The sequence below is a fragment of the Canis lupus genome, chromosome 6 (assembly GCF_048164855.1).
Source record: "Canis lupus baileyi chromosome 6, mCanLup2.hap1, whole genome shotgun sequence".
Classification (NCBI taxonomy): domain Eukaryota; kingdom Metazoa; phylum Chordata; class Mammalia; order Carnivora; family Canidae; genus Canis; species Canis lupus.
The window spans coordinates 32,813,076-32,827,312 of record NC_132843.1 but is presented as its reverse complement, the minus strand read 5'-3'; the positions used below and the strand labels follow the sequence as shown (position 1 = coordinate 32,827,312).

The 14,237-nt window shown below is 38.7% G+C and overlaps 1 protein-coding gene across 2 annotated transcripts in view; it reads right to left on the bottom strand.

Annotated features, from left to right (window-relative positions):
- Nucleotides 1–9,855: 9,855 nt before the first annotated feature.
- PIK3C3 (phosphatidylinositol 3-kinase catalytic subunit type 3) overlaps nt 9,856–14,237 on the bottom strand; it is a 137,086-nt gene continuing 132,704 nt past the window's right edge. For both annotated transcript variants that reach the window (XM_072829415.1, XM_072829413.1), the window contains one exon: nt 9,856–10,639. In XM_072829415.1, the coding sequence (XP_072685516.1) occupies nt 10,625–10,639 (15 nt within the window). In that variant the 3' untranslated portion in view covers nt 9,856–10,624. The remainder of the gene's footprint in view (nt 10,640–14,237) is intronic.

Below are 14,237 nucleotides of genomic sequence, written 5' to 3'. Positions count from 1 at the left end.
CCATAATACTGTTATGAACATTTGTGTACAATTTCTGTGTGGACGTATGTTTTCATTTATCTTGGATATATCTAGGAATAGAATTGCTAGGTCATACGGTAACTCTGTGCAACATTTTGAGGAACTGCTAAACTTTTCCAAAGCTGCCTGAACTATTTTACAATCTTACCACCAATGTATGAGGGCTCCAGTCTTTCTACATCCTCATCTACAATTGTTATTGTCTATATGTATTCTTATAGCTATCCTAGCAGCTTTGAAGTGGCATCTCCTCAATGACTAATAAGGTTGACCATCTTTTCATGTGCTCATTGGCCATTTTCCTATATTCTTTGGGGGAAATGTCTCTTCAGATCCTTTCCCATTTTTCAATTATTTGCCTTTTTATTGCTCAATTGTTAAGTGTTCTTTGTATTTATTTACACTTTAGATATAAGGCAATCATCAAATATATGATCTGCAAATATTTTCTACCATTAAGTGGATTACATTTTCATTTTTCAGTGGAATATTTATAAGCACAAAAGTTTTTCATTTTTATTTAGTCCAATTTATTTTTTCTTTTGTTGTTTATGGTTTTGGTGTCATAGCTAAAAAGCCATTGCCTAACTCATGGTTACAAAGATCTCCTCCTACATTTTTTTTCTAAGCATTTTAAATAGGTTTAGCTTAGCATTAAGATCTATGATCCATTTTGAGTTAATTTTTGTGTATAATGTAAGGGACAGCTACAACTTCATTGTTTTGCATAGGCTATCTAATTGTCACAGCAGCATCTATTGAAAAGACTATTCTCCTCAGCCCCCATCACCAATTGGATTTTCTTGTCAAAAATCAATTGACCATAAATTAATGATTAATCTCTGTATCTTCAATTATATTCCATTGATCCCTATGTCTATCATTATGCCAATACCATATTGTCTTGATTAGTATAACTTTGTGGTAAGTTTTGAAACCAGGAAGCTTGATTCTTCTAATTTGTTCTTTTTCAAGATTGTTCTGGGCATTTTTGGTCACTTGCACTTCATTAATTCTTATCCTCTAATTACCTCTTACTAACAGAAAGCTCATGAGATTAAATCTCCCAAATCCTTTTCCGCAGCTGTGACTCCTATTGAAACTTGCCTTTAATTGGCAGTCCTAGTTTACTATCTCATAGCTATCTCAAAGTGTCCAAACTAAACTGAAAATTCATCCTCATAACTCCCCCCAAAATCCTATTTCTTCTTCTGTCTCTTATGCTTAATCATGGCAACTGTTCCCACTCCATTGCTCATGCCAGAAACCTGGAGCCAGTCTTTATCCCCAGCCCCTCTTCCCTCCCAGGAACACTATCATTAAGTCCCATCCATTCTTCCTACAAATCAAACTTCAAATTCATTCACTTGTCTCTATATTCACTTTCAAAACCTTAATCCAAACCACAATAATTATCTCCTAGATGACTAATTGCTCTCCCTGATTTTACCCTAAAGGTCCATTTTTTTTTATACCAGAAACAAAGTAATAATTTAATAACTTAAAGCAGATCATTTTGGTCCCCTTCTTAAAAGTGTTAACTTATGGTCTTTACACTTAAAATGAAATCTCAAATCTTCTCCATGGCTTATAATGTACTGAAGGATTTGATTTCACTTGCTTCTCCTGCCCTATCTTTTGAGGTTCTAGACATACCAGCTTTCAGGTTCTTGCACAAAGCAACCTTTTCTCCTGGTTTGAAGTCTTTGCACATGCTGTTCCTTCTGACTATAATGTCCCTCCTGCCCTGTTAATGTCATACTCTTCTATGCATAGCTCCTTTGATCCACCTTTTCTTGGCTTAAGCATCATCTCAGAGAACTCTTCTTTGGTGACTATATCTAAATTAGGCCTCTCTCCTGTATCCTCTTTCACTGCACACAGTGGGTTTTTTCCAAATATGTATTCAATTTTATAGTTATTAATTTAATTAATAAATTAAAATAAGTTATATGCTTGCTTATTGTCTGTCTCTAAGATCCATGCAGGTAGGAACTATGTTCTGTTCAGTGGCCGATCTTCAGTGCTAGGTATACAATAAATACTGGTTAAATCATCACTTAAATATCTCTTTTTTAGCCATTTTGGAAAAATTAATAATAGAGAATAGTTTCATAATGCTTAGTATAGACCAGGCACTGCACACAACCTTTACATAGAATAATTTTATTAACTCTCACATTTAAATCTCACAACTTTATGAGGAAATTCCATTCTATTATTTTAGAGCAAGAGAGGGGTACAAGGAGGAGAAGGGAGAGAATCTTAAGCAGGCTCCACGCTCAGCCTGAAGCCTGATGTGGGGCTTGATCTCACAGACCAAGTCAGATCATGACCTGAGCTGAAGTCAAGAGTTGGATGCTTAACCAACTAAGCCACCCAAGCACCCAACGGTAATTCTATCTCTTTTTTTGTTTGTTTGTTTTTTGTTTTATTTTGTTTTTTAGAAAAGGCAAGAGTGGCACAGAGAAGATAAGCAACTTCCTCAATGTCACCCAAGAAGATAAAAGCAACCCTGGAATTAGAATCCAGGCACTCCGGCTCTAGCACCTATGTTCATAACCACCATGCTATACTCAAGAAGGCATGAGTCTTCTGGAAAAGGAGGGAGTGGGCTTTTGGTTTGACTTAGGGAAGGAAGTGAGTTAACATCTTCCCCCTGACTGCAGACTTTGGGAGACAGGATAGAACTACCTGCATGACAATCTCAAAAGACTGTGAGGTAGAAGAAAAACACCTTGTGGCAACTCTGAAATTCTAGGTTCTAGGACTCAGGGAGTATTATGGGATGGAAATAGGTGCCTCCCAAGAGCCCCACGATGACAGGGAAGTAGCAAGCACCTCAGAGTAAAATAGGCCTGAGGAAATCTAAAGTATAGGCTGGTGATCTAGGATCACTGCACAACACAGGACAGGTGGCTGAAACTGTAAGCTTTTTCAGGCAAAGTTGTTGGTCTTAGTGAAAAGCAATTAAGCCCAGGAGTATGTGAAATTAAGAGTTGCAGGTGAATCGAAACCACAATTAAGTACTACCTCACACCTGCTGGATGGCTTTTATCAAAAAGACACAAGATAACAAATGTTGGTGAGCATGTGGGAAAAGGGGAACCATGGAATGGGAAGGTAAATTGGTACAGCCATTATGGAAAGTATGACAGTTCCTCAAACACTTAAAAATTGAACTACCATATGATCCAATAATCCCATTTCTGGGTATTTATCCAAAGGAACTGAAATGAATATCTTGAAGGGATATCTGCACATCCATGTTCGTGCAGCCAAGATATAGACAAGATCTGGACACACATTATTCACAACAGCCCAGGTAGGGAAACAACCTAAGTGTCTGACAACTGATGAATAGATAAAGAAAACATGCTGTGTGTGTGTGTGTGTGTGTGTGTGTATATATATATATATATATATATATATACACACACAATGGAACACTATTCAGCCTTAAAAGGAAGGAAATAGGGATCCCTGGGTGGCGCAGCGGTTTGGCGCCTGCCTTTGGCCCACGGCACGATCCTGGAGACCCGGGATCGAATCCCACGTCGGGCTCCCAGTGCATGGAGCCTGCTTCTCCCTCTGCCTGTGTCTCTGCTCCCCCCCACCCCGTCTCTCTCTCTCTGTGTGACTATCATAAATAAATAAAAAAAAAAAAGGAAGGAAATATGGTCATTTACAACAACATGGATCCACCTGGAGGGTATTATGCTAAGATAAGTCAAATGAAGGAGTAATATTATATAATATCATTTTTTGGTGGAATGTATAAAAAGGGGGGGGATTGATAAAAATGGGTTAGAATGGTGATTGCCAGAGGCTTGGGTGTGGGGCATTTGGGAAGATAGTGCTTAAGGGTATAAACTGATAACTGTTAGACAAGTTAAGTTGGGAAGGGAGAGAAAATCTTCACCTGAAGTGAGAAAAGAGTTACAGTAGTCCCCAAATACCAATTTGGATTTCTCCTCTCATTACTTAAGAAGCATAGATTTACAGGGGTGCCTGGGTGGCTCAGTCTGTGAAGCCTCTGACTCCTGGTTGGCTCAGGTCCTGATCTCAAGGTGGTGAGATGGAGCGCCCCCACCAGGCTGTACTCTCAGCGGGGAGTCTGCTTGAGATTCTCTCCCTCTCCCTCTGCCCCTCCTCTCTCTCTCTCTCTTTCTCACTCTCAATAAATAAATAAATCTTAAAAAAAAAAAAAAAGGAAAAAGCAATTTGCAGAACTGGGGCTACCACTACCACGCTCGTTGTATATAAAAGTACTAAAGGGGTTACCTTTTTGAATGGAGCGCGGGGCGCAAAGAGAGGTCATCCTCCTCCCTGGGCCCAAGGAGGTGGTGCTTCCTTGCTCCAGGCCCCCACGGAACTGCCCGGACGTTCGCAGGTGTCCAAACTTCTGCTCCGATTCTCCAGTCTCCAGCATTTTCTGAATTGCAGACTCCAGCTCTCAAAGAGTGTATAGACTTAGGTGAAGCACCATGGTGTCTTTCGGGGTCTAAGTCTTCATAGCAAACGGAATTTGTCGCGGTGCGTGGGGCTGGGCCAATGTGCAGGGACGTGGCGACCGTCCTCAACCGCCCCCCTCGGCGGGGCCTCCCTTAGCAGCCTCCACGCTGGAAAAGCTGGAAGCGCATCGCGCGGGTTTCCGTGACTGTGACTCGGAAAGAGGTGGCGTGGCCAGGCTCGCGCACGCTCGGGCCCCGCAGGCGCAGCGGGGGTGAAGGGAGACCCAGGCGAGGCGGCCAGGGGCGGCGTGGACGCGGCGGCCTGGGGAGGGGCGGGGGCGCAGGTGCGCAGGTGCACAGGTGCACAGGTGCGCAGGCCACCAGGCCTCCGGGGCCTGCCTGCGTCCCCCGCCCCATCTGCCTTCCTGGGAGCCCGCGAGCCTGCGTCTCCTTGCCTCAGACCTTGAGCTGCTTCGGATCTCTTTTCCTGCCACCGGCTTTCCTGAGATACAACGTACAGAACAACATGGTTGTGCAGCCATCACCGAAATCGGGTTGGAAGTTTCTATTGCACGGCCTCTGCCTCAGGGTCCCCGGGTCTGCACCCCCAGGGCCTGGAAACCTCTGATCTGCTTTCTGCCTCTGAAGATTTGCTGTTTCTGGAAATGGGAAACTCATGCCATGTGGTGTTTTGTGGCTGGTTTCTTTCATTTAACGTAACACTTCGGAGGGTCGTCGGGATTGTTGCAGCGTTAAGTGGAGTCTTTGTTGCTTAATAGTATATTCTCTTGTATGATTGTATCACATTCTGTTTAGACATTCACCAGCTGAGGGCATTTGAATGGTTGCACTTTGGGGGTCATGATAGTCATGCTAGGAACATGGTACGAGTCTTTGGGTGCACATGTTCTCAATTCTCCTGTAGGTATCTAAGGGGGATTGCAGTTTTGTAAGCTAAATTTATGTCCAGGTTTTTTTTTTTTTAAATGCCAAATACAGATTTCTTTGTATTAGGCTTAAAAGAGATTGTTAGATCAAGAATCCAACTTAATGAAATTAAAGTTAGGGATGGAAGTTCTAATTATTATCCTGAGAATTATTTTACCCACTTTTGAAACACTGAGCTAGATCTAGACAGACACTCTACTAACCACTCAGTATTCAGTACAGTTAACTAAACATGACTTTTCTTTGATGACTGGTAATCTCAGAAGGGATCATGATTATGAGCGTAAGTCATTGTTCAGTGCTGTGTAAAAAGAATGAAGCTGAAGGTGTAGAGGCATTAGGAGAGATTTTTTTTTTTAGTTGACTTTTTACTAAATTCCTGAAACCAATTTGGTTTACTGTTTTTCTTCTAAAAGAGAAAAAAATATATATGAGCAGTACCTAGTTATATAGCACAGAAGGTAAACTTTGATGCTCATAGATTTATTGTTGATGGCCCAAGGAAGTTGAGGTTTGGGAAATGGGGGTTGTACAAAGCTGTATGGAAATGAAAGACTTGGGTGGAAGGAATGACTTAGGTCTGAGTCTCTTGTGGTGACTAACATAAACAGACATAAAGGGCATAATAATAAGACTACGCCTTATTATTGGTTTCAAGGCAGATCATGGTGGTAATGATCTAAAGCTGAGAACTGAACATACAGCTAAACTTAAGTTAAATTCTATGGCTTATTCACTTATGGATTACTCTATTTTGAGCTTATTTATATCCATATCCCCCTGTTCAGACTCCAGAGCTTTAGAATGGTGATACTGGAATGCTAAATTAACTTCTATTTTAGAAAAATCAGATACTTTATTTGGGGAGTTATCTGCTAAAATCAGACCAGGAAAGAACCAAGACTCCTTGGAGAAATGGCTGACTCCAGGGCTGAGGCAGAGAAAGTCGATGATGAGCTTGGAACATCTTGTACAAAAAGTAAAAAGGGGCTCAAAGAATACTAGGGTATGTCAGCAGACACAGGCACCAGCTTGAAGACAAGTCAGTTCTGGGGTAACTTTACCATCAAAATAAATGATAATAGGATGTAGTGTATAATAAAGTAAAAATCCATATTAATATAAGCAAATGAAAAATTATTTGGCTTCCACCATAGTAATAATTGATTCAGGCAAGAATCCTCAATCCATGCTAAAATTGGGGTGTAAAAGTGTGGTAAAGAATAGGATATTTACACAGTTTCAAAGTGTCTCCTCATAAAACTTATGAATTACTTAGTGTAAGTATCAAATATGAATTAACTTCAGAATGGAGAAAGCTGGAAACCAGCTTATTCAAGTAATAAAAGTTAACCACCACCAGGAATAAGACATCTTGTGCCTGCTGGGAAGATGCCTTGAGAACACCACAGCATTATTTAAGTATTCTTACAAAAAATGAATCAACCTTGAGGAAACTTAATACAAACCAAAAGTATCTAACTGCTTTGTACTTTTAAAAATGTCAAGGTCAAAAATGACAGGAGAGGGTGGAGGACTAACTTCAGGTGGAAGATTGCCTTCTGAGGCAGTTCAGCTTCTCTAAGTGCTCACCCAGGTGGGACATGCACTACCCTCTGAGGTTACTCATTCTTTTTTTTTTTTTTTTTTTTAAACTATGACTTTAGAGTCCTTTAGTTTTTAGCTAATGTCCTTTTTTCTTTTCCAGGATCCCATCCAGGTAGTATGTATTCTGTATGGTTAATAGATCAAGTTATTCATTTTGGTATTCCAGTATATTTTCTGTATTTAATTATAGATACTCCATGTTGTTTCTGCAATTTTTTTTAAATCCTTCTAAGTCTCAATCTGATTTTTTTTTTTTTTAATAACAACATTAGGTCTATGTGCAAAGATACAAAGTACATGATAGCAGGTTAACAGTTACATGGATAAGATTTATTTTAACCTGTATGTTTTTACTGAATGATTTATGTCAACGCAAATATGAATATGTGGTATGATGATACAACTCCAATTCTTACAGATCTGAAGTTTAATTTGCTTTCATAGGGATTTTTAATTTACTTTATTGATTACTGCCCAAACCTTTGGTAATCCTGCTCATGAGAATCAACAAATCAATAAATGCATGAACAAATAAATGCAATTTTGTTTTGGGGGGGAATCCAAGTTTAATGGACCACATACACACACATGCACATCCTAGAGGACAGGACTATCACGACTGGCTTAGTGAGAAATGATGGCCAGGAAAATCTGATGGCCAAGACTGTGGTCACTGGATCTGAATAGTTCAACTTCAGATCCCAACTCTGCTCTCACTTGCAACCTAACTTTGGGTAGATGGTTCAAATGCCTTAAAATTCTGGAAAATGAGGACACAATTTTACCTCTTAGGACCATTATACAGAATAATGAGATAAAGCATATGAAGTAATTAGCAGGGTCCTAATATATAACAGTAAGCCCTTATAAGTAACGGAGACTGCTGTTATGATAATACATACCCAACTGAGAACTCTATAATACATAGAGCTGGGGATTATCTAACCCTAGTGTATAGAGATTAGCAAAAATCTGGTTGTATTAACACTTTATTTAGGAATATGAATCACACTCTACTTCTTTCCTCACTTTGGCAGCCCTACTCTCAGTGGCTGCCATCAAACATTTTCTCTCCCTCATTCAGAAATCTCACTCTAATACTTGCAGTACATGATCATTGTACCTGCACTTTTTAATGAAGCACTGTGTCCTCACAAACACATTTCTCAAATTCAGAACAAACACTGATAGAATATGAAAGGCAATGGCAATAAAGAAACATACAAATCACACCGCAAAGAAAGATCTCTGAACAACGAAAACAATGGAGTTTGGGGGACAGAGGAGCAAAGAGGTTGCTCTGAGCAATAGAAATTGAGAATGATAAATCAGTTTTCTTTCTCATGTAGGCTCACCACCTACCGCCAAAACACTCTCAGCAAAACCATGGCTACTGTCTATCTTTGAAGATGCTCTTTCCTCACCCAGCACCCATATTTCTTCTTAGAAAGCTTTGTCTCCCTTATAATTCTTACCAAGTTTCCACTGGATGCAAGGTTATTCATGATTAACTCAACGGTTGTCAATGTTGGCCCTTAGAGAATTTCATATTAGACCAAGATAATTCATAGAGACCTACTATAAACATACTACTATCTATGCAAAGTGTAGTGTTCATAAAGATGAGTAAGATGACAGTTTTTACCTTACACTTAGTTCAAATGGGTCAACAGATTAAGGCCTGAGAGTCAAATCTGGCCAAGCCCATTTGCTTACTGGTCTCTGGCTGCTTTTGTTCCTCGAACAGTAGAGTTGTCATTGTTGTGATGAAGATATATGTTTTCCAAAAGTTTACATATTCACTATCTTGTCCCTTTACAGAAGAATCTTGCCAAACCTCTGAAATGGGAGCTGAGGTATAACAAAACTGCCCACCTTTACTAAATGTCAATTAAAAAACTATAAATAAAGAATTATAAGAGGGGCACCTGGGTGGCACAGTCAGTTGGGCATTGGTTTTGGCTTAGGTTGTGATCTCAGAGTACTGAAATCGAGCCCCACTTCAGGCTCCATGCTCAGCACAGAGTCTACTTGGGACTCTCTCTCCCTCTGAAAGCTACCTGCTCACACGCATGAGTGCGCTCTTTCTCTCTCAAATAAAAATAAAGAAATCTTTAAAAAATAATTATAAGAGTTCAGAAGGATCATTTCAAGAAAATTTTTTGAAGTCAATAGAAATGGGACTCAAAGAATGAGAATGCAAACAAGTTCAGAACTTCTTGGTAACAGAAAGTAGTATCAACATGTCAAGTACAGAAAAAGCAAGACAGAGGACTGAGCTTCCAGCTCATTTGGGCATCAACTCTCTTATGATTTGCACAAGTCCTTTCATCTTTTCTGGTTTTCAAACAACATGTATGTTTTACACAAACCACACTCCATGTGCGTCTGGGTCATCTCCAAATTAACTGCTTGCTATCCGGCGGATAACACCACTCTACAGGGGCAAACTCACAGATACAAGGATAGGGTGACAAACACTGTAATTAATGGCATTCTCTGAAACTGTGCCACAAATGTAACCTTCTAATCCTTTCTGTCATTTGATATTTAAAATTTATTCAGGACCAAGAGAATGTGATACTGTTTTTCTTCCAAAACAATGGCACATGACAGTGTAACACGTTAATTTGTAAAGATTATTATTGTGTTGCTCTTCTATTTTCGTATGTGCCCTTTTCCCAAAGTTCCATGAAGCAAAAAAGCTAGATGGATGGGCAGGACTTTGTCTTAAAAGACAAAAAATTATTTTGCTTAAATCAGAAAGGATGTATTACATTAACAGATCTGGTAGAGATATTTCAAAAACATTTTGAAAAGTAAGTTTGCATCAAAAATGTATTTATTGCAGAAAGACAATTTATGCTTACATGTATATGTAAAAATATCTGGGGCTAACACTAAAAGCTGCTGTTATTCTGATCTTTCGGCCAGTAATTCAGATTGGTACATTTGCATATCCTGCTTTATTGACTACAAGCTAGGAGAACTGTGGACTAACCACAGTTTTCAAATAAGGTATTCTTTAAAAGTGAGAAAAAATGACTGTGTTATTGAAGACAATTACTGAACTGTAAAAGAATGAGTCACAATTTGAAAAACTTTAAGTATTTATAGCTTAGGCAAAAACAAACATGATTGGGGGAAGAAAGAGAGAGGAGGGGAGGGAGAGACAAAACAAAAAAGCCTTCTTGACTGAGACAATCCAAATTCATAACTACTATACTGATGTGAAGAGATGATAAAAAAATAAAAGGACATTTCAAACTCGACTAAAATGTTTTACTTTTCCAACATAAAATTCTTCCAAAACTCTGATAATATGTACATGATCCTGGAATAAATTTTTCACTTCTTAGTTTATTAACAATGTATACATTTGAAAATAAATATTTACAATATTTCAAAACAAACCCTTCAAGACCGTATTTAAGCAATGACATCCAAAGAAAATGAATTCAGGCACCATGTAACATTTATGATATATAGTATCTTGAAGGTTCTCTTGTTACTCTGAAGTCTTCCTTATACAGAGGTTGCTTCTAAAGTAGTTTTCTTACAAAGCCAAACATCCTGATGTGCCCAATCCAGTTTCATTTTCTCCAGTACTACAAAAATTAAAAACAAGCAGAAAGTAATTAACTTCAATTTCACAAGGAAATTTCAACAAACAACAGAGTCCACAGTTTTAAAACATGTTTAGTTGCTGACATGACATTTTGATAGTGAAAAGCTGTAGCTTCATCCAGAGTGTACCCACTTCATTCCAGAACTGGTCTGGAATCAAATCAAAGAAGTCCTGAAAGAACAAGGAAGCCCAGTCAAGAGTTGTGTGTGGGCCAACACATTCACGGTGTTTGATATTAAAATCTCAAGTAGAAATAAAAGAAACCAACACTTTTAGTACCTATTTTGTGCGAGGCACCATCACATTTATCTCAGGTATAGCTTATGAAGAGATCTGTGTCTGCACCTCTTCATCATCTCCCCAAATTAGCACTCAGTGAAACTGAGAGAATGCTACTCAGTACTTCTGAGAACTAGCTAATACGAAAATAATCTGCAACCGTTATTGGCTGTCTTTAAAGATGTACAGATGCCACCTGTCACCACTTTCTCAGTACGGACAACTCTGATTGTTTGGGTGAACATACAATGAGTCATCCATAACTCATGTGCCATCTTGTTCAACAAAATATATGCTGGCAATATCTTAAGAGGAAATAACAATGTTGTAGGTGGGTAAAATAATTTTGTTTCTGTGAAATTCACCTCATTATTATTCTGAGAAAAAAATATGAAGGGGGGAACCTCACTGACAAATATTTGTGGATGTGTGTGTACTTTCATGGATATGGGTAAAAATGTGGAAGATGCTCACTGATTTTAATCTGATACAATTTAAAGTGGCAATTCTAGGAAGAATATGGTAAGATTCAGGTTTAATACTTTTAAGAGGAATGTAATTTCTGATTTAAGCTGTTTAGGGGCCCTAGAGTGGCTCAGCGGTTGAGCGTCTGCCTTTGGCTGAGGTTGTGATCCCAGGGTTCTGGGATCGAGTCCTGTAGCAGGCTCCCTGTGGGGAGCCTGCTCCTCCCTCTGCCTATGTGTCTGCCTCGCTCTCTGTGTCTCATGGAGAAACAAGTAAAATCTTAAAAAAAAAAAAAAAAAAAAAAGCTGTTTAAATATTTTCTAGAAGACAATATCAGAGAAAATAAAAATAAACTTCTCAAATGGTCTTCGGCACTTATATAAAATCACATAAATTTATTTGGTGCCTGCTCTGTGGATGGCTCAGGTTCTGTGGGAGTCCCCAAGTTACTCAAGATAAAAAAAAGCCTAAAGACAAAATGCTTATATACAGAGTCCCCATTCACACACACACACACACACACACACACACACACACACACACACAAACACACCCAAAAGATAGGCAATGGGTAGGGAACTCATTCCAGGCAAAGAGCAAAGGATGAGTAGGTAGGGGGGCTTGTGGGGGAAATACTGGGTTGGAGACATTGCCATGGGGGTAAATCAGCAGATCTACACAGAAGGCTCTTTCTGAAGGTTGGTTGAAGATGATTAAAGTTGAAAGTGTGGATTAGAAAGAAACTGCGGAGGGTCCTCACAGACATGCGAGGAAGTCTAAATATCCTGGAAACGATGAAAACCCACACATGTGGATATATATGTCTGTATGTGTGGGAGAAACACTGCTACTGAACAGACAGACCATCTAAGTACTACAGAGCATCTCTGTCTGTGGGGAAATAAATCAGTAATACTACATAGCAGACTCAGTCCCAAAATGTTCAACTCCACATACAGTTGAGGAATTTATGTAAAACGGCTTGATGTAACAAAGGGGCAGGAAAACAAGAGTATGACAACTGACCTTCCAAAAAGCAGTTAATGAAGCAGAGAGAGAAACACTACTACGAATTACACTCAAGTGTTTGAAACCTTGCCCCGCAGAAGACAAGGAAAATAAATTTCTACAGATGGAAAAATAAACTGCAGGGCATTTTAGCTGAAAATTATGGGGCCTTCTGCTGACATTGCTATCAGTAATTACTCTTAAGACTTTAAAACTTTTGTAATGTCCCAAGTGCCTACATTATATTTTTAAACATCGTGGGTTCTAACAGCTGCTGGTGCAGCAGTGCTGACCGCAGAGCAACCTGAGAACACGTGGGGGTCAATACAATGCAAGACTGCTTTGTGGCCAATGTGCAAAACAAATGCTAGCCCACATTTATCATATTTATCTAGGATTAACTGTTCCCAATGACTCCCTTTTTTAAATCACACTCTATTGGCTGTTTGCACAGCTGATTATGTTTTCTTTTGAGGAGAAGATGAAACATTAAGGAGAGAAAAGTTAAAAGATCATTTACAAGAATTTTTTTTAAAACTCACTACTCACAACAAAATCCATTCATTTCTAATAAATTGAAGCTTAAATGTATATATCAAGAAAAACATGATTTAGAAAATACTGTCTACTTCTACAACCTAGGGTTTGGGTTTAAATCTGGCCTTTTGTTCCCTATTAGCCCTGAGACCATGACTTATTTAATCTCAGACTTGGTTTTCTCTTCTGTAAAACATGCCTGGTGATACACCCATTTCACAGGTGTGAGGATTAAATAAGGTGATGCCAAGAAAGCTCTTTATGTAATTTCTGGCACATCTAAGTGTTCAATAGGCTGTAATTATTACTATTACTATTCTTTCTTTGTTGTTGCCAATTTTTATTCCTCTTAGATCTGAGAATTCAGGTAAATTAGGAAGAGATCTGGGACATAAAATGATACAAAATAGTTTTGTATGATATACTGGTATTATGATACTTATTTAAGCCACTGGCCTGGGAATCATCTAAATCTTTAGAAAATTATTTGCTAAAAAAGAAAAAAAAAAGCTTGGTTTTTGAGAAAAATTTCTCTTTGGCTAAAGAACTGAATATTTTTTTGTTTTGTTCAATTAAATATTTTACATTGCTGTTCTTTACTCCTAATGGTAAAATAAGGACCATAAAAAATAAACTCAGAAATAAGGCTCTATTCTCTTCTCCTAGTGCATTTTTTGCATCTATGTGCTCTCAAAGTAGATCAGAGCAGAGAAGTCACAGTGCAAACATCCCATGCTGGGTTTAGGTGCTAGGGTCAGCACATAATGGTAAAACAGGAACATAAATAAAATTACTCGAGAAAGTCCTCAGAAGGCAACATATTACATATAACCATCTCTCCAAAATCTCAGGACAGGGGTTTTTCCCTTAATACCTAGGCAAAAAAACTTGGTTTTTCTTAGCAGCAGACGGGGCAAATGGATGGCCTGCACCTAGAAGCCCTGCTGTACAAAAGACCCAAGAACCTTCAATACTGGAATCACATTCAGCATGGCATGACGTCATATCATGGAAGACACTGGGATCTGAAGCATCCCTGAAGGAGCTCCTCTCACATTTATTAGGACACAGACTGTTCAGGAAAAGTATCAGAATAACCATATTGTTTTTCTTTCATTGTTTTTTTTTTTTTTCTTTCTTAAATCACCACAAGTATATATAGTTGAGTTCTCTTCAGTTAAAGGCATATAATATACAGCCACACATTCATGTGCCCTTCTGTTTGGACCTGTGCTTTTCCCCCTGCTTGAACACCACAGGGAATAATCAAAGATTCTTGCCAAATGTTA